Genomic DNA, 27,994 nt, shown 5'->3' with positions numbered 1-27,994 from the left:
TTTTACTTAGTCATAACAAAGAGAATCTTTTAATGACTTCAACCAAACAAAGAGAAGAACTCCAGTTAGCTCTCACTTTTCCAGGGGAAAAAGGTGTCTGCAGTGCCATTAAAGCAGGATTTACAATTGTTCTAACATGGGGAGGGGTGGGGGAAGAAAATGCATTCAGCCAGAAGAAAAGGAGCAGAGACAGAGCATGAAATGGAATGAGAGTGAAATGAAGGGTGAGACAAGGTAAATAATAACAATATATAGTTATAAAACCTTCATTCTTTTCAATCTAGATCAATTTTATTCTACAAAATGATAATACTCCATGAAAACTGTAAAAGCATGACCCATTTTTTTAGTATGTTCTTTCTTAGCAGCAAGCTTTCCCAAATCAGCTTCCATATAATTGTTTTAACAATTGCGGTTTTTAGTGCAAATACGGTAGGTCTGTATTACAAAGAAATGAACAAGTGACATTGTGGACAAGCTGCTCCACTGTAGGAAGAGCTACAAAAATTATCTATAAGGATTTCAATTTGGTCATTTTAAAGAACTTTTGACAGGAGCTGTCTCACCCTACTGTAAGGCGGTGGGGCTAAAACGTTTAAGGGGGAAAAAATAAAATGGCACATCTAAACATTTACTGATCTCTGTTGTTTTGCAGCACAAATTGGATTACTTAGGTCACTTCCTCTACCAAGGTTATCACCAGTGTAGTTACATACATCTAATGAGTGCATTTAGGATCACAGCCATGTAAACAGAATAAGATTCAGTCCCTTTTGTCTTTAGGGATCTTAATGCATTCATCCATTTACACCAGGAAAACTATTGTGCTAATGAAGATGCACCATCTCTCACCAAAGTTACTCAAGACTACACAGTAGAATTTATATATACAACACTGTATCTGCTCACTGAGCAAAGACAAATCTGCAGTCTATTTTCTACACATAATTCAATATTTTTCCACATCAGTCACCAACATGAAAGTGGACCAACTTTTTAATTGTACAGAGTGGGAGAGAATAAACCACTGAAAACATTAATTCATCTCTTGTATTCCAAGACAGTTCTTCCAGCTTCATATACTACTTGCAGAAGATTGATAACCATCTTTAGAAACAAGTATTTCTTTATACATTTTGTACAGGAAAAATCCTATAGATAAGGATGCTTTCAAATTTCTCTCTGAATTACCTCCCCATGCTCAGATTTAGTGGTTCTGATTTACCATATGATCACAGAGAAACAATGTTTTCCTTCTGCTGATCTTCTGGCTTGGCTTTCCACAATTTCAAAACACTATATTGCTCTTGCCATAGCTTTCCATTTCTGGAGCTTACATGAACCCCCTCTGCATAGGTAAAGTCATGCATAGGCACAGTCTTGAATATCAACATGCCAGGGATTATATTGTACTTTTAAAGCATGAAAAACATTTTTGTTAGTCAGTTATGTTAGAGTTTAGAAGATCACAGCACCATCCTAAGAAGTATATCCTTCAGAATCCACTGAGAGTGCAACTTTGCTTAGAATGGTACTGTTGATTAACTAACATGCCTTCAGTATAATGGCTTGGTATCTGTGCTCACAGAAAAAAAACACCCTGCATTTTTTGATTGTTCTGATAAAATTTGTAAGATTGTACCTTTAAGCAAATGGGCAACCATGTGTACTAGGACTGGCACTAATGTATATATTGTTATCTAAAATAAAGTGTTATCATGTGTACCATCACATGGTAGAATTTAAAAACAACAACAGTGCCCAGTATTTTAATGCACACCGTCACATGAATTCACATGAATGAAAAGAACAGAGGTCCATGACAAAAGCAAACTGCACACACCATTTTTCTGAAATTAATGTCCCTGTAAAAGCAGAAGTTAGACACAGCAGAAGAAATCCACAGAAGAATTGTGAACCGGAAGGCAGAGGAATCTCTCCACCCCTACCCTTAGATAATATATTTTATAAAGGAAAGGAAAATCAGTATTTTTAAAATAAATCAACAGGGGAAAGGTATAGATTTTTTTAATGCTCTTTTTAAAATCCAAGTCTGAGGCAGAAAAAACATTAATTATAGATATATAGATATATATAAATAAGAAAATAAAAACAAACACAGGATCATTCGCACCCTCTCAAAATATTCAACCCACCTGATGGAATTGAGAATAATTTTGGATTTTTTTATGTAGCTGAATTTCATTTTGGCATTAAAAATCAAGAACACAAGTTAAAGGAATGTTACATGAATAGTGGGCAGATTTGCTGGAACAGACACAAGAAGTGTTTGCCAGCCAATAAATAATGAGAAATGCGAGAGAGCATTTTTAGGATGAAGGCCAGGAGGTACAGGAAAAAAGCAGCATGCTGGTAGGTTCAAATAAAGGCAATAGATTAATTAAATAAAAATATTTTAAGGTGGGAGGGGGAAGCTATTGATATCAACATAATAGCCCAGACCCTGTTACACTATCACAAGCACATTGCCGGTTCCATGACAACAGTGGGACCAAACTACATTAGTAGGGCTAGGCTAAAGATTTTGAAATGAATAGAGATCATGCAGCAATAAGTGTGTGTGTGTTTGGACCATGCTATAAATCAAATAGTGTAGTCAAGTACAAAGTTGGAATGAATGGGAAGCAATGATTTAAGCAAAAATTAGTGTTGGGAGACAAAGAGATGTTTCCCTTCAAACAAAGTTACTAGGCTTTCTTGGAAATATTCCAAGGTATCCCAATGATGACATCCCCATTTATCAAGTTACTGGCATGTTGTTTTAACCTGTACGTGGGCAAATAATTGTTGGATCAGAGACCCAACTATTAGAGTACGAATCCCACAGAGCTTAAAAGAACTTCAGTGTTGCTTCACCTGCAAAGTTTCCTTAGTCCCTGCTCACAAAAGCAGTGTCATATTATCACTGGGGAGGGGGTTGTAAAATTGCAAGTGTCATGGAAAACTGTAGCTTTCATGGGGCTCCTAGCTCCCTAGCTAAATTTATCCTTCCAGGAAGCCACTTGCTGGGTGTCATACCAGATCCTAAATCCAGATCTATCCCTTCATTCTGCTACAGCAAGAGCAAGTAGGAGCATTCAACAAGGTTGCATCAGGCCAAAGCTCCCATCACACACACACACTTAGCCAGAGCTCCATATTTGTGGCACAAGATGCAACATACTTCTTCCCACATACAAGTTTACATATTAATACAAAGAAAAGCAGAATCTGGAGTTCAAGGTAGATTCACACAGTGGAATATTGGCCTGAATACAAATACATCCCAAAGCCATTATAAGACTGAGCTGATTAGCTCCAACAAGCCAGCTTGTGGAGGAGAGATATGGCTTGGTTGGTTGTGTGAATCCATCTGAAGCAAAGAAGAAAACAGGTCCCAGTGAAATCCAGCACCCCACCCCCACCCCAGCAAAGGCAAGCCACTGCTGCTAGGCCCAGGAGAATATGCAAATCTACCTGTACACACACACACAAAGCTGAGAGATCACCTGAAAAGATATCTGGCAATATAAAAGACTGCAGAATCTGGACATTCATCCGAGTCTTCCTTTTCTTTTTATTAAGAGGGAGCTCTTTTATGAAGGTGGCCTCTCATTCATCCTAATTGCAACAAGGCAACCATGTTCTAAACATTGCCCTTTTCACAACAGTTTTGTACTTCTGGAAGCAGTTGCTAAGTAACTGCCACCCATTAAATGTCACCCAGTTCTTTCTTGTACAAGGTCTCTGACCAGCTTGGGCTCCTTGACCTCAGCGATCTGTAGCCAGAACATGGGCAGCCCTGCATGTTGCCATCTGTCGAACACCATCACACACATACTTGGAGACCATGGAACATTTCAAAGAACATATTCCCCTTCTGCCAATAATTCTTTTATTTACAAGCCTGGCACAGCAGGTGCCTCAGTTGTATTTAGCCTCCAGTTTTCCAAGAATCACTAAGAAGAACAGGCAATCCAGTCCAAATTGGCCCAGTATACAGTTGCATGGGCTGAGAACGTGGCATGGTGATTTTTTTTTTTAAAAAAATTCTGTTCTCCTAGGCAGTGAAAAGCTTTTTTCTAAGCATACCAATGACTTCTGTTCAAAAGGTTCTGAAGTTATTTTTAAAATGGTTGCAAGTCCAGGTGTAGGTTCTCTGCCCATCCTATTTAGAGCAGAATCCTCCCTGAGCCAGTAAATAGATGCTTAGAACTGGGTCTCTAATGCCAGCACAGTGTAGAGCAGGAATGGAAAGTAAAGGAACACATGAAGATGTTTTGCTGGGGAGGGGGGCAGGGAGAGGTATTGCGTGTCAAAAAAAGAATTACAGTCAGAACTGTGTTGATTTCAGGCTCTAAGTGATCCTGCTACTAAATACAGAATTTTGTACTGGATATAATTTCAGGATCTGGAAACCTGGTTCTCTCTCACTTTTACTTTTTGAAAGCTACTGGTTTTTATTGCTGTAAAAAAGAAACTTGAAAAGGCTTAGGTAATGCCTGATAAAGTTTCAGGGACCAGAGGGCTGCTAAGCAGGTAGGCCAGTGGCCAGAGATAGAGCTTCAGTGCTCTGCATAGCTCCTTTCTCCTCATGGCTACTATCAGCAGAATAAATGATGCAAAATAATGTATGCCCAAATTTGCATGATTTATTCAGGTCACAGATTTTGACTTTTCTTGATAGAAGAGTCTCAGCCATTTTCAAGACCATCCTAGCATACATACCCCCCCTCCCTTTGCACTAAAGCTGCTGACTGGAAAATATGGCTGTGATCCAGATCATTAAAATCAATGGGAATTTGGTCACCAACTTGGAGATACTCAAGAGAATTCTGTGGCTGTGAAACCAAAGCCCCAGTGCAGAGATGCTCGCCAATGAAGTTAAACTTGGCTTGAAGATGTTCTCTCAGCTCAGAAATCTGGTCCCCAAAACAGCACAAATGAGATTACAGATCCCTCAGCCATCTGGTACCCATGAAACAACAACGGAAACTTGTGCATAAATACACTTGTCATAGGGACCCTCTATGGTTTGGCTTAAATCAGATGTTCTATGTATAATAGAGTTAAAGCCAGACTCTGCTATATGGCACACCTCTCCAAGATTCATTGGTTTACCTCTCGACAAAACCAAGCAGCTGCACAGTCTAAATGCAATTGTCTTTGAAGGGATTTTTTGCCTTGGCATGGAGAGAGAGGAGTGGAGTGAAGCATGCTACTTATTTCAGTAGTGCACACAAGTTTTTCAAACAGCCAAGTCCACTTGGATGTGCAGGGACCAAGCCTAGGGGGACGCCAAGAGAAGGCATAAGAATCATTTTCTTCTGTTTGTTTAGAGAACCAGAAATGGAGGAGGGGAGAACAGTCAGGCCCAAAACAATCAGATTAGCAATACATCAGACTTTGGCCAGAAACTTATGTGTAGAATATAACAAAAAATTCTCCAAGGGAGTCCCCAACTCCTTTCCTGGACCACTCACAAGAGAAGAACAGCAGCACAACTGAAGTGCTATGGTGTGTCAGGGATTCAAGAAATGACACCAACATCTGAGTCAGGTGCATTGATGAGGAGCATACATCACACCCAAGGTGGCTGACAGCCAGAAGGAAAGGAAACACAGGGTCCAGCAACAGAGTTCACAAACACTAATTACAGAAGAAACCATGCCAGTGACAAAGGTTGAGTGGAAACCAACTCTGGCATCTCCTCGGTTCCCTTGGCACCACTCCTAGACCACTTACAAGGTGTGTCAAAGGCGTGACCCTTGCAGCACCCTGAGGAACAATGCCTCCCTCACTCCACACTCTGTCCTTCAAAGAGACCTTCTCCTTTTGTTAACAGGATATCCAATGTGTTGAATTTATTTTGATCCCACTCCACTAAGGTGTTGGGAATGTAACTTTTAAAGAATGATTTGGACCTGTTATTTATTTCTGTCATCTCCATCATCATCATCTACCTAAAACTACTTAATAAAAGCAAGAATTCGCCACAGGCAGACACCCCCCCACACACACACACCAGCAGCGATTTAACGACAATTGCAACAAGCCTTTAGAGTTTTCGAAATGTCATGGCATCCAATAAAAATAAAAGCTGAAGACCTACATGAGATCAACTAACTGGAATGTACTACTAAGCACAGAGCGTAACCTGGTCAGACCAGTTCATTCATCAGCATAACAGGAGAATGGCTAGTGATTTACTGAAGGTCACATCCATTCCTGGCCAAGAGCACTCTAAACCGGGGGTGAATTCCTCCCTGCTCACCATATAGTCCAAGAACTCAGGTTCCAGTACTGTGACATCTGTCCTAACCCCCCATCCCTATATGGCTTTCATTTGGTCTGGTTCCTCCTATCCCAGGAAGTACCTGGGGGAATACACTGTTTCCCCATGTTGTTTTTGTGCCCCTTGTGCTTGAAGGCCATTGTGCTGGTCTTTGATTTCAATGAGGGGCTTCCCCCCAGAGTAATGTGGTAGAGTGGTGGTGAAAGGAAGAGGTTACAGGGCCAGCAGAGTTGGAGAGTTCAAGGAATCTGAAGACTGGTCACCACTGCTGCTGCTCCTCCGGTGAGCTTTGGAGCAAGACTCCGAAGGGGAGAGTGGAGACTCCTGGTCCAGCACGCTGGGGTAGGTGAAGACCAAGTTAGACGTGCCAGGAGTGATGGCAGGTGTTGAGGTCACCACAATGGGAGTGTTGAGAGGCTCTTCTCCATAAAAGGCCCCTACAATGCTGATGGGTTTAATGACAGACCTCTGCCCTTTCTCCAGGTCGGAAGATGAGGAGGGAATCTCCTCCTCCACTGGCTCCTGCTTCACTACAATGGCACCACTCAATCCAGTCCGGACTGTCTGGAGGCTGTGAGGAGGTGGTGTTCGGCGCTCTTCAGGGCTGATCTTGCACATAGGACTGTGAGCCATCAGCATGAACTTCAGCTTCTCCTTCTCCTTCTCCAGTTCAGCAATCTCCTTCTGCAACAGAGATTTCTCCTCCTCCAGCTCCTCTGTTTCCTGGAGATTCAAAAGAAATAAGCAGTCGTCAACCTGCCAACAGTCTAAGCATTGCCTCTTGCAACCAGAAGTCAGACCAATAAGAAACCTAAAACCTCTATATATTTTTAAAGAACTGAAATATTTTTGATGTCTAAATATCTTTTTTGCAGTAGAGTGGTGATTTTGAACCAAATACAGGATGTTTGTTCAGTATCTTTGGAGACTGGTAGGCCTAAGTGCAAGGCACAGCATCTACTCTGAAGAGTGATTTAGTATCATCCATGTGCACATTCACTCTTGACAGACATTGTAGCAGTAAGAGTTAAGAATCAACATAAGGGAGAAGTTAACTGGCTCCCACCCCTTTCTCACATTGGGGCACACTAAGCCAGGAAAAAAGCAGGGCAGATCTACCCCACAATTCATATTCTTAACTGTTATGAAGTTCTTAAGGCAAAGAGAGCTTTGATTCTATAATGTTTGTACCCTGAAAATCTTGTTGGTCTCTAAAGAATCTAGTTTAAACACAACTATGATTCTCTGGATCACCTTCTCATACCCCACATCCTTCAGTAAGGCCACTGAAAGGCAGGCTTCTTTTTTCCAATGGTTACATATAAAAACTTTAAGAAGGTTAATTCTGAATTGCTCAAGGAAAAGAGGAAATATCTTCATGTGGAATACTTACCGCCTGGAGTTTCTCTGTCAGCTCTCGACGTCTGTTGCGGCATTTGGCAGCTGCTAGTTTGTTCCTCTCTCTTCTAATCCTTCTCTTCTCCTCTTCTTCAGGAGACAACTGTAACCATGTAAATGGAAGAAAACATCAAATGGGGTGGGGGAAGTCCCTTTTCTTTATACATTTAAACATCAAATTACAGTGAATGTATCCAATGAATGCCCAGCACCTTTGAACTCTCAGGAATAGTCACTTTTTCGCCAATTACAAAATGGTTCTCTAAAAAGACAACACCACCAGTTTTATGCCAGCCAAAGCACTTCTTCCACTCCCCAGTAAAATGTAGCTGCTATGCATTTCCCCACCACACATACACACACGTGCCACACTTGCATGCATGTCATCACTTTTAAGGAATTTTGTAAAAGAACTAAAATGTTAACTTGGCCTTTGGGCATAAATCCTGTAAAAAAACTCAATATTTATCTACATTGCAAAACTGTTAATCACATTTTTCTCTTGCCCTTCTAAGGAGCTGAAAATGCTCCATATAATCTTTTCAACTACCTTATGAGGTAAGCTGTTCGGAGGGAGACTAGCCCAAGGTCACCTTGTGAACTTCCCACTTTGAATGGAGACTTGAAAGCAGGTCTTCCCAGTCCCAATCTGACACACCAACTACTGCAACACACTAACCCTATTCACATGTTACAGTGAATACGCATACATCCTGCAGTCACATAATATATTTGTAAGAAGCAGCCAAAGTGTTCACTTTACAAACCAGGGGCCAGTACCTGGATAGATGAGAGGTTTAAAAACACACTTTCAGCTTTGTCGAATGTAACATGAACGTTACTCAACATACATATAAAGAAAAATCCAGTGTACATTGTGAGTGGATGGTACATGTGTTTACTGTAATATCTGAACAAGGCAATAATTGGCTGTCTTTTTTGTGTTTTAACCTGTTGCAAGGAATACAACAACAAAGGCTTTTATGTTACCCTAAAGAGTAACAAATGTATAGTGGCATAACCTTTTATGAGCCAGAGCTTAGTTTATCATATACATGAAATATTACCCATAGTTGGCAAATTTTATATATGTATAACAATCTGGAGAGGAGAAAATATTATGAGGCCAAAAAGCCCAGCAACACAAAAAGGAATGTCACATTAGAACCGGGGTGGCCAAACTTGCTTAATGTAAGAGCCACACAGATTAAATGCCAGATGCCTGAGCGCCACAAGACAGAGATGTCAGATGTTGGAGAGCCATGAGACAGGAAGGCAAATAGATCGGGGGAGAGAGAGGTGGAAATAAAGCAACTTTAACTTTAAATTCATTCTCCAAGCCTCCAGCTGACTTGGCGTGGAGAAGTGATTTTAAAGAGACAAATGCCTTCTCCAAGCTGGCTGACAGAGCAGTGGGTGCTTTGAGAGTCATACAATATGTGTGAAAGAGTCACATGTGGCTCCTGAGCCACAGTTTGGCCATCCCTGAACTAGAACTAAAAGATGGAAACACAACCCAAGCTTGGCTCACCCATGAAGGAGAATGAGGTGGAAAAGAATTGTCCACTACTCCAGATGACAGATATTAGAATGCTCCCCAGGTTGAAACTTCCCTGTAAAGAGAAAACCACCACAGCAAGCAAAGAAAGGGGAAGGAATCTTACTCCTTGCTATGTGGGCTTTCTATTGGCATGGAGTTTTGTTTCAAAACTGGAATCCATTGCTTCTAGTCTGAAGCATCTACCTGGTCATCTCAGGACTCCTCCTCATTTTCCTGTATGTGTGAATCAGGCCTAACTGACATAGCCAGAGTGGGTGTGGACCAGTCCCAACTGCAGGCAAACTGGCAAAACAAGTGTACTTCTAAAGAGACACAATTACTTTCTGTAGCAACTACAGCAGATTACTTTGAGGCAAAATGCTGTGGTTTCATTTCCACGTCCATAGGATCTGAAGTAAAAAACCCTTTCCTTTCTTGAGGCAAGATATTTGTCCCCAAAGGAAGGTACCTTGTCGACAGAAGCCTTAACCAGAGACTTAAGTTATTTCAACAATTAAATATACAAGTTAACAGACGTTTATTGTTCTAGAAGGATAGAATGAGTTAGCTTGTTTACTATCAGCAACAGAGTTACTTCTCTTCTCTTCTCCCCTCCACCACCACCACCCCCCGCCCCACCAGGAGTGTAAACCAGACAGGAAGAGAGTTGGCAAGGTGGTTGTGGGGGGGTGGGCACAGGGAGTGGAGAAACTGCAGGGAGATTGAGCAAGAGAACAGTGAATCTGCAATCAAGGCCAAACACACAGCAGATTCTCCCAGTTGTTTCACAACTTGGGTGGTTTATGAGGCAAAAGCATAGCAAGATGTTGCAAGGCTCTCTTTCTTGAAACAAAATATCTGTTTCTTCCCACATGAAAACATTTGTTAATTCAAAGGTCAGGAGCCAAGATCCTCAGAGGCTGCATCAGTTGGAATAGTCCTTGCCAAATCAAAGTAATGACAATGTTTAATTTAAGATCTACTTCCCATTGTGTTGCCCCATCCTCCCCCCGATGTTTTATGATAACATACTCTTCCCTTTATCAGGAGATAAATGTCATGAAGGAGCCCAAGAGTATCTGACTTGGAGTGAAGGAATAATCCAGAGAGGGCAAAACAATTAAAAATATATATGATGGGCAGGGTGGTGTTTAATGTTCTTGGCTGAAGTCAGATTCTGTTTTTGGTTTGCTTGATAATGCAAATACTTTTCATATGTCATTCATAAAATTTAAGATTTCATTTTTGAAATTTATGTGGTGTTCTTTACCATCTTGGATTTCTTTAAAGAGTATGCAGCTTCTATTTAATGAATGAGGATTTGGTTTCCCTGATCTTTGTGTACATCAGACATATTTGTTAAGTTGTACTAATTATTGTGATTGTTCTTTGACTATCCATCTTGGGCTATTTTGGAGGCTTTTTGTCTGGTACCCTCTCTAAGTGTAATGTATTAGGGCAGGGGTGTCAAACTCATTTGTTATGAGGGCCAGATCTGATATAAATGAGACCTTGTTGGGCCAGGCCATGTGTATACCTATTTAAGATTAGGTAGCAGAGATATAAACTTTATAAAGGACATAGACAAATACAAGTAAATACTTTTAAAAAAACCATTAAAACATGCTTAAAATGTTAGCACTTGTTGGTCTTAAAGGTGCTTTCTTTGTATCTCTCCCATGGGATCCAGGGAACTGGGCAAAGGAAGCTCTGGCTCTTTCATTCCTTCCTTCCTTCCCCAGGGGACCAGGAGGGTGAAGGAGGAGGCTTGACTCAGTAGCTCTGCTGTGCGACTGAGAGAGCCTGGAAAAACAAGTTCTGCCTCCCCCGCTTCCTCCCCAAGGGAGGAGCATCAGTCAATGGAGAAAATAGAGGCTTTGCTCAGTAACTCCTGTGCAATTAAGCAAGCCTGGCAAAGCAAGCTGTGATGCAGAAGGAAGCAAGAAAGAAGGAAGCAGATGACAGCTAGTTGCTCAGGGGCCTGATTTGGCCCTCGAGCCACGTTTGACACCCCTATATTAGGGTCTACTTATGCTAGTGTGGATCCCATTCCTCCTGCAGTTTCTGCAGCTAGAGAACTATGGCACATAATGTCACAACAATATCAATTTGATCCACTTTCATATTCTAGATTAACATTATGGACCAACCCTAACTACAAATTGGGAAGAAAATCTTTTTTAGAAAAGGCTTGGACTGATAGGAGGATTTTTACATTGGATTAATTGATAGACTGTGATTAGTTTTTTGTCATTTTCTCAGCTGAGTTCTTGATATGACTTGACAACTTCTGTTCAACGGCAATATATACAATTATAACATCTGTTGGTATTTAAATATGGCTGCACAGCATTAAGTGTCTGAGTCCCCTTTGATCCTGGAAATTCTAATTGAATTGATACAGAAAATGAAACCTACAATACTTGTTTATAAATATTTTATATTAAGTAATGAATGAGAGTCTTAGGACTAAATGGAATCTAAGGAGTTAGATTGCCCTGTTTGGCCAAATATATGGGATATAAGTTTATACCTGCTCTCTCTATGGATCTTATATTGCAACCCATTCAGCAAAATATTATATTTAGGATATACTGGACATTACATCAACTCATTAGTAAAGGATTGAGTAAAGTACCTAATTTTTGACACTGCCGCTCCCAGGACATGTCCCATAAACATATGTCCAGTCATTCAGTTTGTCTGGGAAGAAATTATTATTCATATCAACTTAGTATTAAGTTGTTGCATACACTGCCAAGGACAGGAATCAACCATATATGTTAACGTATAAAGACCCAGAGTGGTATGGTGATTAGTATATGCTGGACTAGGACCTGGAAAATTTACAGTCAAATCATTACTTGTTTTCAAATTCACTGGGTAACCTTGAGTCAGTAATTCTCTCTCAGCATAACCTAGATCACAGAGTTGCTGCAGGGATGAAACCTATTAGGGGCTTCTTGAAGGATGGGAGGGAAATACACTTTTAAAAATACGTGATCAAGAGATATTTTTAAAAAAAATCTGCAGAGTTTTTGACTGCATCTTTCTTCTACAACCACTTATTTCAGATTAGTCCCATGGATTGCTTAAGGCTGGCAAAAGTTGCCCTCAGCATCATTACTCTAGAATAATTGCTTTGAGGATCAGCACCATATGCTTCCACAGTATATATGAACATATCACATATCGTTGGATATTGTGCTACTGTAAACTAGATTTTTCAGTCTTGTAAGGAAAGGTTTAGAGATGAATTATTACAATAGCACAATTTCCAACCAACATCACAGGGCTCTTGTGAGGATAAAGTGTAGAACAATGTACACTGTCCTGATCTCTTCCAGGGAAAGCAGAACAAAAAGCACTATTAAATATATAAGGGTGGAACATAGACAACTGGTTAAAATCCAGACAGATAGAGATCTGATGAGTATTTTTAGCAATGTTAACAGCCTTGGAAGTATCTGTGAACTCAAAAGCTCAGGGACATCACCTCATGAGGGCTCCTGCAGGAACACTTATGTCCAAATCAGGTAAAGCTCTGAAAACAGGGTTCCAGCTTCAAGGGTTTGCTTACCTGCTATCAGTTCTCACGCAAATTACTTTTCATGCAAATACAGCCAAACAAGCTGGGAGTTAAAAGAGTTTAGCTAACAAGATCCTCATCTAAGATTACTACAAAGTACTCATGATGACGTGGGGCACTTTTAACACTCCCATTGCAACTCTAGCTTGAAGCCCCGTGGTGCAGATTGTTAAAGCTGCAGTACCACAGTCCTAAGCTCTGCTCATGACTTGAGTTCAATCCCTGGTGGAAGCTGGGTTTTCAGGTAGCTGGCTTGAGGTTGACTCAGCCTTCCATCCTTCCGAGGTCAGTAAAATGAGTACCCAGCTTGCTGGGGGGGAAGTGTAGATGACTGGGGAAGGCAATGGCAAACCACCCCGTAAAAAGTCTGCCATGAAAACGTTGTGAAAGCAACGTGACCCTATAGTCAGAAAGGACTGGTGCTTGCACAGCGGCACTTTCCTTTTCCTGCAACTTCTAACTAGTCTCCTAGAGCCCTGAAGTTTTTGTTTCAGAGGAGCCTTTGTTTTTTGTTGTTGTGTTCTGATAGGCATGCATTTTAAAACAAACTGATCTTACGCAGCAGAATTCTGGCTAATTTAACTGAATGGAACTGGAGAAAGATGAAGAGGACACACAGTTCATGGACGGGGGGAGGGTGAAACTAGACAGGCCAATACTTTCCCCCCTCTGGTTTGAGTTGGTTTATTTAGAATAAACAAATTCTTGCAGGATGGAATTACACATTAGGGTTAAAATACTGGGCTGCCACTAAAGTCAGATACTCTGTATCAGATTCCTACTGCCCCACATACATGTTAATTCTATCTATTCCATACCTTTCCATTGTTGAGCATTTCTACACCCTACTTCACAATATTACTGGCAGAGAAAGGGATAATGTACTATCATCGGGACATCAGGTAAGCTGATTGACCCACGTGTTACAAAGGCAGGAAACTGTAAAATGGAACTGCCATTTCCATTGACAGTATGTATATGTACTTTAACAGAGAACTGAGCAAAAATGCTCTTTGGCACATAATAACAGTCACAATCTGAGCTTAAAGGCCAATTCTCACAATCAAATTTGTGTGGTGTGATGAAAATGAAAGTTGAACAATCCCAATATGTGCTAATTTCAAGTGTACATACAGTTGCTTCCTGGGAGCTATTGACCACAAAGCTGCCAAAACAGACTGGACTTTTGCTCTGGTACTGCATGTTCATGTAGCTCAAAACTTCAATCTGTTACTTTTGCCTAATTTCAGACTACCCACAAAGGAGAGCTCACAGCCTACAGTCTTGATAAAGCTTTAGTTTTATAAACATATTAACAGGACTACATTCTGCCTACACAGAATTTAATTCCAAAATATCCCTAACATTACTGGAAACCAAGGGCCAACTCAAAAATATCATCTCATGTTCCCTAAACTAATTAGGTAGCATAGGGAATTGTGCCAGAGAAACAAAACAAGTTCTAGGATGGTAGACTTGAGGAACAAGGAACTGTAATAATGAGACAACATGAAAAATTATAAAGTTTAATTCCAACTAGTGCATTTCAGAACAGCTCTTTGGTTCTCAGCCACATGTCCTCAGGACTGGCCAAGTAGGAATACTGGCAGAAGGAAAATGTCAGGGGGAGGGGGCTGTGGGAAGATGGCTACCAGATTTCAAGATCTAGAGTAAGTGTTTGTCTCTCTGCTTAAAGCCTGGGTGTGGCTGGAAGTGTAAGCTGAAGGGCTCTTGGCCCACGGCTTGCAGTCTATAGCCAGCCCATCCCAGGATGTTTGGTTTACTTTTTGTTTACTTTGTGTTTTGTTTGTTTTAATGTACTTAGTACTATTTTGTAAGCCGCTATGGATCCACAGGGGAGAAAAGCAGCATAAAAAGATGCTACCTAAATAAACGTAACTGTTTTAAAACCAGCTAAATTTTAGATAGCATTCTTCAATAAGGCAGCATGCAAGACTTTGACTTTAGGAATTAACAAGTGGGAGACCCACAAGAACTTGCAGGGAGGGGCATCCCCCACCTTTGCTTTCCCCTCCCCACCCCCGGGAGTCTATGCAGTTGGGCTGTTGCTAACTGTTGCTACAGGCCCAGGCTGAGCAGTGGCAACAGCAGCAGAGAAAGAGGTGGTGGCAGGGAGAGCTGGAGGACCACCGCTTCTTTGCCTCAGGTGCTGGGTGAGGGGATGGGGTACGCCCTGGCTTGGCTAAGATGCCTCCTTCCCTTCCTTCCTTCACCGGGCAAAGCAAGTGGTGGTTCCTGGGGCATCCTGTTGGCCAGGGGGGAGACTAGGGGTGGCAGCAGTTGAGGAGGGCCACTGAAAACAGGTAGGAATGTTGTCTGCACATGCACAGATAGCACAGCACTTTTTAGTTTGGGGGGAAATTTAACCCCCTCAATGTATTTTTAAGGGTTTTTTTTAAGTTTCCCTCTATGTGCCCCCAATCCATGGATATAGATACCTGCACAGAAGGGCCATGTTGGGAATCAGATATATAGATTCACCTCTAAGCCAAGAAGCCCAGAAACCACTGAAAAGCAACGCTGCTTGTTGGCCCTTTACTGTAAAATCACTTTGACGACATAGAAGCATTAGACACAGACTCCGAATGGTATATTCTGATCTTATTCAGTATCATTAGACCTGACTGCTAGCAAGTCTCTAGTTTTATAGATCCTCAGTCTCTCCCAGCTTCTAGTCAGAATTTCTTCAGTGAAATTGCCAGAGACCAAAGCAAGGCCTCATATGAGATGTGCCAGAGTGGCTTAGCAGTGAGGGTGCTAGATCTATGGATGTCAGTCTCCAGGAGGGACCTGGGAATACTCTGGAATTACAGCTTATCTCCAGACTACAGAGATCAGTTCCCCTGGAGAAAATGGAGGGTGGACTCTATGGTATTATATTCCATTGAGGTTCCTGCCCCCCCCCCCCCCAGGCTCATATCCCCATTCTGCTATGGAACCTACTGAGCAACTTTGGGCCAGTCACTCTCTCTGTCCAATCTAGCTCTCAGAGTTGTTTTGAGGATAAAATAAGGAAGGGGGAATCATGCCTGCCACTCTGAGCACTTGGAGGAAGAGTGGGATGAAAATGCATGAGATATAAAGAAACACAAGATGTGCCATACTGTTGAGCCATTGTTTGCATAACTTTCCTAATATAAATATCTCTGCAATCCGGCACCCTCCATATTAACTTAAAACACTGCATTACCGTGAAAAATACCAACCGCACAGCATAAGTCAACCCCAACTATACTAAGAGCATTAAGTTACTGTCCTGGAAGTGTGCTTCCAATTCCAGCAATTTCCATACCCCCCAGCTAGCAGTAGCTTAAACCAGTGTGATTACCTGTTCATCTCGTCTCCTTCTGCCTACTGTGGTCCCAATGGTTTTAATAACGCCAGGTCTCTGAAGGGCTGCATGACCAGAAACCGAAGACAGATTTGGCAGAGCATGGCTGTAGGGATGCGAGCGAGAGTAGGCACTTGGCATGGAGGTGATCACAGTGGGCTGGACCATCCACTGCAGGTCTTGGCTGGTGGTAATAGCGTTCAGAGTGGGGATAAAAGTGCTGCTCGATCCTGGCATATCTACCCGGAATTTCTAACAGGCACAACAGAGAAAAAGAGAAAGAGAAAAAAATCAGATGCTAGAGTACCAAACCACTGACATACAAACAATATGGAAGTCAAGAGAAGAACTGCTGCCTTTTACCAAGCAAGACTTACAGAACACCTGGCCCTATAGCATCCATTCTGAATGGTATCAATTCTACAGGTTCTTAAATTGATATATAAAAGAGACTGGGGGTGGGGAATCATGTGGACAGAGTCTGATCTGGGTGGATCATGGCTATGGCTGTCAGCATTTCCTTATACCACAGCAGGACATTTTCCAAAGAGAAACATCAACAGTGACAGGAGGTTCATAAAAATCTGAAGACTGAAGCTTGGGAACAGAGCAATAACTTGGAGCAGCCCACATTATTTATTTAAAATATCTATATGCCTGTCTTTGTCTTAGTATCCAATTAACTCCTTACTCCAATTTAGAAGTGGGCACATCTCTTTGCACCTCCTACTCTTTCCTGTAGTTATGTCCAGACCTTCCGCATGCTGTGGCATTTCACTAGATAGACTGTGGAATGTTTGGAAAGGAATAATTTATTGAATATACGTGGTGGTTGGGCCTATGTGTAATTTACTTATCTTTGAACTTGAAAGTTTCACTCAAAGAGAAGGAAGCAAGCAGGTTGAAGCCTGGCAAGTGGGATGACAAGGCAAAAGCCATCTAACCGATATATATCAGCCCTAGCAGAACTGCGTAAATATATTTCATAATTTAACTGGCAAATGAAATAGTCTGAAAAATCAAGAGGGAAAGTAAACACATTGTGTGTTCTTTCACCATCAGACTATGCCCCCCCCCCCAAAAAAAGAGAATTTATCTGTTTGGTTTGCTGAGAACAAACCCTTAAGTAACTTATGTCAATGAGTAGATGTAATTCTAGCACTGCTGAGGTACAACATCAGTAATAATTGAATGGTAGCTTTACCAAAATCCTTTCCCTCTACTGCAGCTTGTCTCATTTATTTGCATAGCAAGAATAAACCAGTTATGACAAAAGTGGAGTAATCAAACAACATTTAGTAGCTATGAAAGTTGGTCAAGATGTAATTTCACCTACCCACCAATCAGCCCCAAGTAGCACAGAACTGTACAAAACAGTGCTGTTTAACCCTACAGTTCTCTATTTGCAGAACAAGTCACTTTAGCATAGAACTATAGACATGCAAAGCTCTACACCACACACTTTTGATCCCCACTAGGGCTTTCCAAGAGCCCAGAATGTCAGCCTAGCAGCTTAATTATAGTGCTTGCCATGTATTTCTTCCCTCCTCATTGGTAGTAAATGTTGTGAAGCAACTTGAGACAATAAATTTCAGTCTAAAAATGCTACTTCAGCATATGCCATGAAAGTTCATTGACAATTAGCACACATTTGGATTTTGTTTGTTAAAACAACTTTTCATACTGAGTTCACTACATGCAGGGTATAAAACAAGAGTGATAGAATATTTTTAAAAACCTGACACCATACTTCCAATCTAAAATTGAACAACCCAGAATTCTGCTACCCCAGTTTACTATTTTTTTCTGTGTAATATGTAGAATGGATGACAAATAAATGATGGGGTGCCACACAATCTGTCTTTTCACATATTACATTGTATGCAAGTACATTTCCTGTTGTATCTGAATACCCTAATTTATGTACAACACGCTTCCATGATGTCTGAACAAGCATTCATCCTGATTTTATACTGAAGCACCAACACCCTGAAAAATCCAGGGTCTAGAGTGTGAAATTATGCACATGTGTTGAATAAATGCATTTGCCATTCCTATATAGAAACATCAACTTGTACATGTACAGTGAACACAAACTGATGCAAGAACACTAAACTGTGAAAGCTACATAAGGGGATGGATGCATAAGGTTCTTATTCCGACAACTTCCATTCATTGCCTGACAAAAATCTAAGGAGGTACCCAGGTGACACCCACCCACTTGTTCCCATTCCTAGAAGGCAACGTGACAAGTCAAGAGGAGGAACTGACTCATGAAATGGACAGAGCCATGCCACTCTTGAAAAGACACTGGCACGAGGCAAGAAGTAATTTGATAATTTCCCATAGATACCTGGAAGGCCAAGAAAGAGGTGAACCTAAAAGTTGGTATAGAGTGAGGAGTGTGCTTCTGTTCTCTTGTACTTTCATCATAACTGGTTGGGCACATATATCCCTCCTATGTGTATTTGCCTAGAACAATCTGTAAACTTTAGAAGAGTAACCGTGGTAGTAATCGTATGTACTGTGCTCAATGGCATGCATGCCTCTCATGCAAAAGAAAGATGGGTACAAGCTCTTTACTGGTGACTGCTTTACACAATTTTCTCCCTCAGGCTCCAGCCATAGGCACAGTCGTCCAAAAATGTCCATTTTGGGGCCATGTGTAAACAGAGCAGAATAGAAAGATGCCTCTAGCTGCATCAGTTTTGTGTGCATATATTTTAATAATACCCTATAAAATGTGTTTTGGGATTCAGATCAGAAAAATTCCCTGCAGCTCTCTGCTCTGTCTAGACAAAACAAAGCAGCAGCTTTTAAAAAGGCACTAGGTAATGATCTCCTGCAAAATAATAAAAAAAGAAAACTTGTATACCTTGTTTCCAGACTGAAGTACGTAAATCCATTTGGATGGTTTGTTGGCACTAAATTGCTTCGGGAAGGGGGGAGAAAACATGCATACAATAGACTGCCCCTGAAGGGGAAAGTACCATGAGAAGGAATGTTTTTGTCTAACAAGGGAGCCATTCAGGAGAGAGATTACAGGAGACACACATTAGTTTTATAGTCATATCATGTCTCAACAATGGGATTTTAAAAGCATTAATAAAAATGGTTTATAGCCCTCCAGAGGCAGCAAGTAGGCAGCAACTTTATCAGCCCTGATCTGGATGGCCCATGATACCCCAATCTCATTGGATCCTGGAAGCTAAGCAGGGCTGGCCCTGGTTAGTATTTGGATGGGAGATTACCAAAGAAGTCCAGAGGCACGCAATGGCAAGCCACTTCTGAACGTCTCTTGCTTTGAAAACCATACAGGGTTGCCCTAAATCAGCTCTGACTTGATGGCATTTTCCATCACCACGTAATTTTATTTAAAAAAACAGCAAAAGGAGGAGAAAAGCATGCCGCATTTGGATCAGGCTAAAGGTCTACCATGACTGTGTCTCCAGAAATGGTCAGCCATATGTCTTGGGAAAGTTACAAGCAAGGAATGACATAGGTAGTCAATCTTCATTTACCCCTTACACTTGGTAAAACGTAGGAGACATACATTTTCCTTGAACATGAAAATTATGTCTCCGGCTACCGCAGTTGATCCGGCTATTGATAGACAAATATATCCACCATGAGAAAATATGACAAACAATTTCTTATTGTTCTAAGGAATATAGATCAAACTTCTCATCTAATTTCTCTAACTATACAGGAATTCATAATTAACAAATCTGTGCTTAATTTTGCTTCCACTCTACAAGCTCAGTGATCCAAAGCCTAAATAAAATTACTTGACAGAATAGAACACGTTGATAGTTCTACAGCACAATGCAGGCACAAGTAATCTTTGCAGAATTTTTAATTATTAAAAAAAATTAATTAGGCCACCTGAATTTTTTAAAAAATTTAAAAATAAAAGATCCAGTTGATGTAATTTGTTAACTAGTATAGAAGCCATTTGCTTATTTGGCTCACTTAATATCCCACACCAAAACCACTATTTTCTTTACATGCATGAAGTAGACCAGTTTTGCCAAACATCGGAAATACAGACTTTTGGGGGCTCTATATAAAAGCTATGAATGCAAGGTTCATTATAATTACCCAATGTATGTTTCAGAAGACGAGCTAGGAATTGGGAGTGTACACAAGAGCCAAAGTACCTTCTCAGTGACGTCTGCTCTAATGTCTACTGACTAATAATCAGGGAGGAGTTCATATTTCACAAGTCACATAAATTATAATGACCTTCAAATAACCTAGAGTCAGAAGCAAATCTCTCCCAAACAACCAGGAGTTGAAGGTCAGGCATCTATAATCTTCATAAATGCCACTAAGGTTCACACTTGACCTAGGTTCCTTGGGTCCATGTTGTATCAACAAGGATGGATTCCTGATAAGAGCAGACCCCACAACTACACACAAAGACAAAATTACAGGAGAGGCTGCTGTGCCTTATACTGTTTCACACAATACATATTACTTGCATGCATGCAGGATGGAAAAGTGTACACCCATTTACTCAGTCGCAGCTGAAGTTCATGCTTCTTTTAAGCCACTTTGGGTCCCAACTGGGGAGAAAGGCAGGGTATAAATGAAATAAATATTCTCTTCAGTGGAGACCCAAAGAAACTTACAACATTCTCTCCATGCTGGATTTCAAAGTCAGTAGAGGAAATAAAGCTCCACAAATTCTATGAAACTACAGAACAAACAATGCCCTTTAAAATAATAAGGGATATTGCCAACTGATTAAAAAGTTACACAAACCAACAAACCATTGCATTTCATCCTCATTGAAAGAATGTTCATATATGTAATTTCTGCAGCATTTTCCAGCACAGTATTTTATCACTTTTATCTTCTTTGCCAACATGGCAACCCTGTGTGAAGCCAATTAGTCAGAGACAGAGCAATTTATCCAACATCTTCCCTCCCCCCCCCTTTGTTTTTAAATACCCTTTTAAAAATGTGATGTGCTTAAGAGAATAGGAACCAAGAGAAAATCCCTTCCCATCCCCCTTGCAGGAACTGTGCCTGGAGCAAATTCTACAAGTAATGAGGCTGCTGAAAAAGGCAAATGTTCAGTTTCTTTCACCAGATAGAAAACACAGATTTATAAAATAGTCCCACTTTACCTATGTTTATGAACCCACAATAATAACTATCTCCACATAATGACTATAATGGTATTTATCTACAAGGTCCTGACACCATGGTTAGAAAAATTTGGGGAGCAGCAGAAGTCTACAGAGTCTAATCCTTTCTAACTTAGATGTGCCTCCAGGTTTAACCCTGCAGGACATTTCTAGAGAAGTCATCTTTTCAAGCCTGGTTGAGATAAACTACGCCATATTTGATTTGTTATGTAATTTATACTGTACTACGAAAACTACAGTGTTTCCAGACATTTTTTAAAAATCCCAAACCTACAACCTTGTTCTTGAAGGGTAAAACAATAAAAAGGCTTCGATGCTTTTCCTCCAAAAGACAAGCTCCACTCTAACACACACATTGAATCTTGTTGAAAGAAGAGAAAAGCAATGATAAAAAGGAAGCTATATACTTAAGATATATTTTTCTCTGCTGATAGGATTCAGCTGACATCCATGGTAAGGAATTCATGAAACATGAAATCTTGAGATGAAGAAATCTGTGCAACATCTTAATCTACAACATCTCCAGGGATCAAGAGTAAGATAATGAAGGCACCTCAAGAGTAAGATAATGAAATCTTAGAAGAGAATGTGATCACTGATAGAGGCCCCTGCAAGACTGTATTCTGATTTATTTATTCTTTCCTGTTCCACCACATTTTTAAATGTGAAGGGTTAGCCCCAAAACACTTAATACAACAATAAAGGGAATGTTGTCTTCGCCAGGTTACCATGAGCACTGTGTACATTGAGGGCATAAATTCCAGGCAGGCTTGAATTTGGATCAGGGCTGCGGATCCTGTAACGCATCAAGTGAAGAGCGGCTGTTGGTGAGGACACGCAGGGCTAACTGGGATAGGTTGCCCTTACTACAGCATCTGCAAATGTGACTGAAAAATATAGGGATGGGAAATATCCTAACTAGAATATAACAGCATGGTTCAATGTGGGATTAAATATTAAGACTATGACAAAAAGAGAAATTTGTGCAGTTAAACAATAACCATGAATGGTGCAACACAATAAAACAGTCAGTTGATCATTGAATTGAATTACAGTGACTTGAGAGGTGAGATCCCACAAGCCAGAGCAAAGTTTTATGCTGGGTATAAGCTTTCGTGTACATGCACACTTCTTTGAAGAAAGCTTATACCCAGAATAAAACTTTGTTGGTCTTAGAGGTGCCATTGGATGGCACAGGAAAAAACTTAGAAGAAAAACTGAAAGTTGAAGGAAAACTTGCCAAATTGGAAAAATAAGGAAAACATTTAATAGCAGCCCCTTTAGAGTCCTGCGGATTTCATCAAGAGATACCAAACAATGCAAGTCTTTGAAAATCTCACTCTACCCACCCACAGCAAGATTTCCCAAGTTTCCTGTAAGTGAGCAAGTCATTCCTTTCCATTGTGTATAATCTCAGACAATCTTTCTATAGCCTACAGAGGGCACCAAAGAGATATTTTTGGTGAAGACTTAGACACCTCTGCGAGTCATTTCTGGTAAGAAAAGGTCTTTGATGTGTGAGAATGTCACAGACTGGCACCACTTGCAAAGCTTTATATAGGAAAGTGTTGTTGTTGTTGTTTTTTAAAAAAACCCTAAAAGTATTTCATATGAAAAAAAAGTTTTGTGTACCTTACTGGAACATTTTACACACTTTACACAAGCTGTAACAAGGCAGAGGGGGGAGCAAGGCCAGCTGATGTAAACAAGTTATGAAATATATGTTTGTGTAACTAATGAGGTTGTGCAATGTTGTCTCCAGAAGCCATGGGTTTTGCTTATGCTGGCAGATTAAGAGGACACCTCCAAAAAGACCTAAGAAAAATGCAGACTAAGGAGGAGGGAATCAAGTAGCCTCCTGGATTTCATATATTTCAGTTTCAACAGGAAATATTTCTCATTCTTCAAGTTCCGACATCCTTCAAGACTAGACGCTGACCATAACAGCTATCACAAAAATGTAGTCAAATCGCACAAGCCCTGTAAGAACTTGCATTTTGAAGGTCAAAACTAATCAACAATAAATACCAACAACCTCCCTTTAGTCAGCCAAGGAATGTCTGAATACCAAAGGAAAGCAACAGAATATCACTCCCTAGTTTTGTGTGAAGATGTAAGCCACTAGGGGGGGAAAAATACATTCCATCTTCTTGGACACACACTATTAAAAGTTCAATGTAAATGCCTACTTTAAAAAGATACTGTTTATGTCATCATGAAGATGTTCACAGCACTTAAACATCGCCATGGAGCAGATATCACTGTTTTTAAAAAAATACCTATAGCTGATGAAACACTAGTGAATTCAGAGTAGGAAAGAAAAACATTCAAGGTTAAAAAATGGGGGTGGGGTAAGGAGCAAGAGAGAGAAAACGAACATTCTTACAGATTGTTTCATCATAATTTTTTGGAAAACAGGAAACTGGCATTAACTTGAGTCGCTTTTTTTTTTAAGGGCATCCATAAACTAATGGCAGCCAGAAGCTAACATAGCACTATTTATGCTATCACTCATTACAAAACCCCTTTGTGTAGCAGCACCCTCAGAATTAATCAAGTGCTTAAGTGGTGCTCATTCAAAGGCTGTCTTTTAACCTATGTGTGGCTTTTAAACTCATTCTTGGACTTTTTGGAACATATTTTTAACACAGAAATATGTCATCTCCAAGCCAAGCCAAGAATAGCTATTGAAATATGGAAACCTGTTGTGGATAAGGATGAATGCATAGCTAGATTTTACAGAGAATACTGACAACAAAATAGCAAGTGTATCCTGAAAAATATAAAATTAGACAACCAGAACTATAGAAATCTGAACAGACCCATATATATCTTTATCTGGATTCTGAGCTACTAGTCCAAATAGCTATCTTATTTTATATTTTAAATATTGTTAGCCAGTTTGAGAACTTGGGTCAGATAAGATGAGAATCAGGCCAACATTCTCTGTAGTCCTAAACCCATTCCTTGGAAAGATGCCCCAATGATTTCAGTTAAATGTTCTTCCAGAGTAAGGCTTGTTTATTTATTTTGTAATCCAGAATCTTAGAGCTTCTTCATCTGCCTCTATTTTTTTTTTTAAATGCCAACATTTCTAAGCCATTGCGATTATTAAACAATTCTGGAAACATGCATGGTTTCTGCTAAAGATTTCTGCCAAACAAGCCTGAGTGTTTTGGGATATCACTGCAAAAAGATTTGACATAGGCCTAGCACAACATTGGTACAAGGGTGGGGGACAAATTGCTTAAAATGAGAACAAAAAAAGTAGTTGTCATTGCCTCCAGAAAACTGTATGGTCCATTACTTTAAAACTGCCATGCTTTTAAAGAAATTCTTCATCATTCAAATAAATCAAAAATATATTTGAGCAAAACATAACATGCAAAAGATTTAAAAGCATAGAACTAGGGCTGAAGATATGCTTCTCTGTGCCTTTGTGTGAGATGAACTTGAACCAAATGTCCACAAAGATTCTAGTGGCTTGCTCCATATATTTTTAGATTTTTCAGTGGTATGTGTCTTTTCTTCTTTAGGAAACCAACTTAGATGAGAGAGAGAGAGAGAGAGAGCCACCCAAGTGTTGCAAAGAAAAGTTAACAGATTAAGTAAATATATACAAAGATCTCCCAGCTGTGGCATTTGGACATAATCTGATGTACCCACACATTTGAGACACCCTCACCCCTTCCCCAGAATCCCATGTAATAAAAACAGACTACAGTTATTTGAATATGGCTTTATGAAACCATAGTAAGCAACGCTGTAAAAACAAGTACAACTCAGTCTACAAAACTGGTGTGGATCTAGTTCTCACTGTGTCAGTGGCCCAGAGCTGCTTTGGATTTTTAGTGCAGCCTAATCTTTTGAATGAGTCTTTAATTTCACATGTACAATCTTTCATCAAACATCAAAAATACCATTAAAATGTAAAAGCCCAATTTAGTTGGGTTAATAGGAGCCTGGCATCCAGAGAGCTCATTTCTGGGAATGCACATAAATGCATACCAGTCTGTGACCATGCCCAAAGAAGTCAGGATCGTGTTTACTTTCATCAGTCCATCTGCCATGTTTATATATTTGCATATCTCAAATAAGAAGATAAGGAATTAAGGAAGGAGAAACAACAGGAAGTTTGAAGGAGTAGTATTTTCAAGCCCATTTTTTAAAAAAAATTAAAACATTTTAAGAGAAAGCAAATCCACTCAGACAGGAACGTGAGGTACAAAAAGAATTCAGCTACTGTCTCCCTGGGCGATCCTTAGGTGACCTATGCATTCCACCTGTATCAATAAAGGCCAAGACAGTATAATTATGATGATGGAGCCCTTTTCCACTTGATTCTGATTCTACAAACACCATCACAAAGCATCTAAGTGGCATGTAAAAGGAATTCTGGTGTCCACCAGGCATGTGAAAAGGTGTGAGGCTATAATCATGGCAGAATCAGGGGGGAGAATCCCATTAATAATTGGGTACAGTCCACAAACAGTTGTCCCACATTAAAATTCCATGAAATCCAAATACACAATCTTCAGGAATTTAATTATAAAGTGATACCTGGTACAGAACAATAATAATAACTGTATGGCATTGGGTATAGTATAGGAAAATAATGATACTAACACCGAATTGTTTTAATCTGTTTTAATTGTTTGTTTAATCTGCTCAATGTTTTAACTGTTAAAGTTTAGAATTGTAAATGATTTTATTGTTGTGAGCCACTCTGAGCCTGCTTTGGCGGGGAGGGCAGGATATAAATTCAATAAATAAATAAATCAAAATAGCCATGAAATGCAAAGATTGACTGTCAGCCTTAGGTTCCAGCTCTTTTGTGGAGAGCTAGCTTTATTTTGGGAGGCTGAGAGAGCTCTGAAAGGCCAAGGCCAGCTGGCTTCATGAGGTAGGGAATCAAAACTGGTTCTCCAGATTAGAGACCATCACTCTCAACCACTACACCAAATTGGCTCCCTTGTACAAAACAAAGAATAAATCCAAGCAAGCTGTACGGTTGATTTGAACTGCACTTGACTACATAGTACCACAGTCCATGAACTCATCGCTCCTCTAGAATTGCGGCGCTGCACAGGGATAAACTGAGGACTGCAGGATAATTACTTCTGGGTTTACAGCTCAAACTTCTTCCCAACCCTTACAGCACCTCCACATCGGAATGCTTTCACTTTTCGACACGCAATGTTCTGAAAAGGAAGAACAGTATGGTTCCCCCCCACCACCCGGTATTGTTTCTAACCCCAGTGGAAATCTCAGCATTAAGTACTAAGGATCTACCGTTTCCTTTCAGAAACCATGCACGGCTCTCTCCCCAGCCGCCAACATTTCAGAGGGGGGCGAATGGCGTGCGTGTGAGAGAGAGAGGGGCTATTCTGCCCGCAGAGCCTGGCAAAGCGTGCAAGCCTGGCGCTCCTACTTCGGTTTGGGAGGACACGTGTAAGGGGGTTATGAATCCTGGAACCGCTCCCCTTGTCCCTTGAGGTGCAGGACTCCAGGGTGAAGTGCCTCAACTACCAACACCAGGGAACGACGAATCCTACTCTGGCAGTATTCGGCCACAAACAGCAGAACCAGCCCCGCGATTAAACGGGGTCTCCCCCCCCCTCCCGCTTCTCTCCGGCCCGGATGTCAATCCACCAGGGGCCAGCACAACCCGCAAAGACAACCGCCGCCTCCGAATGGTCACGCAGGCACCGAGGGTGGTTTTTACAAGCACGCCGCTCGCCCCAGTCCCTTCCAGGCCAGCTCTTATTTTTATAGACTCCGACCCTTCCCAAGAGGAGAATTCGGTCCCACTTACTTCGCTGCGGAGCCTGGGCGAGGGCTCCCAGGCCCTGGCTCGCCGCCTTTGCTCTGCTCCGGCAAACCCCGGCTGTCGCCTGAAGCTCGAACTTCACGCTCGCGTCCTCTTTGCGCTCACCCCAAACCGCCCAGACGCTCGCGAAGGCAACAGGCGCTTCCGCCTCCTTTTAAGGTGTAGCGGAGAAGGACGGCTGTTGGACTCCAGGCCAAAGGAGACGCGCCACCCTATCCTTCCCCCTAATCTGCCGAGCGAGGGAGAGGTTCGAGCGCACTCGCAGGAGGTGGACTGGGTGTGGTTAGTGAACTTTACTATTTGATCAAGGAGTGCTGCAAGGCAGGGAGCAGCAACGGGGGCAGGGAGGGACGGAAGGTTGCTGCCGGCTTCGTCTAATCGCAGGGACTTGAGCCATCGAGACCCCAGGCTGGGGGAGAACAAAAGGAGGCCAACGGCAGCCCCGTTCCTATAAACAGCACGATACCATCCCAAACCCAATAAAAACCGCCCAATAAAAACCCAGTCGCCCAAGCTGCAGTTCAAGGCAAACAACAACGACAACACACAGAGGATTCAAAAACCACAAGTGTTTGTAAAAAGGAAAACAAAAGCGACGCCACAATCTGGCTGGTGGCAGAAATGCCTGTGCTCGCCCCTACCTGTTGAGGTGTCACGCTGGAGTAAGTTTCCGGATGGCCAGGAGAGCCACTGCTGCCCCGAGAGGAGGTATCAAAGTTCCCTGAAAAGTCCTGGTACATGATCCGAGGTGGAAGCAGGAGGGAAATAAGCTTTAAAAAAAAAAACAAATCCAAGCGCACGCTCCCCTTTTCTCTGTCCCTCTCTGTCTTCCTC

The 27,994-nt window shown here is 41.1% G+C and overlaps 1 protein-coding gene across 2 annotated transcripts; it reads right to left on the bottom strand.

The window, feature by feature from the left end:
* FOSL2 (FOS like 2, AP-1 transcription factor subunit) lies at positions 1-27,994 on the bottom strand. 2 transcript variants are annotated; one of them, XM_060245246.1, is made up of 4 exons: positions 27,802-27,994; positions 16,172-16,426; positions 7,689-7,796; positions 1-7,018 (listed from the first exon to the last, which is right to left on the bottom strand). In XM_060245246.1, the coding sequence occupies exons 1-4, from the start codon at positions 27,898-27,900 to the stop codon at positions 6,509-6,511; spliced, it is 972 nt and encodes a 323-aa protein (XP_060101229.1). In that variant the 5' UTR covers positions 27,901-27,994; the 3' UTR covers positions 1-6,508. The 2 variants fall into 2 exon arrangements, with proteins under 2 accessions (XP_060101229.1, XP_060101238.1); XM_060245255.1 differs by lacking the exon at positions 27,802-27,994 and adding an exon at positions 27,146-27,236.

This window comes from Heteronotia binoei, chromosome 1 (genome assembly GCF_032191835.1).
Source record: "Heteronotia binoei isolate CCM8104 ecotype False Entrance Well chromosome 1, APGP_CSIRO_Hbin_v1, whole genome shotgun sequence".
Lineage (NCBI taxonomy): Eukaryota > Metazoa > Chordata > Lepidosauria > Squamata > Gekkonidae > Heteronotia > Heteronotia binoei.
The sequence above is the reverse complement of the archived record's forward strand: the minus strand, read 5'-3'. Positions and strand labels throughout refer to the sequence as shown.

Coding starts and splice junctions, on each gene's coding strand:
- FOSL2 (XM_060245246.1), bottom strand. CDS start 27,900: ATGTACCAGGACTTTTCAGGGAACTTTGATACCTCCTCTCGGGGCAGC. Junction 16,427..27,801: donor CCAGCGTGACACCTCAACAG/GTAGGGGCGAGC, acceptor TGTGCCTGTTAG/AAATTCCGGGTAGATATGCC. Junction 7,797..16,171: donor GAAGGAGACGAGATGAACAG/GTAATCACACTG, acceptor ACATGGTTACAG/TTGTCTCCTGAAGAAGAGGA.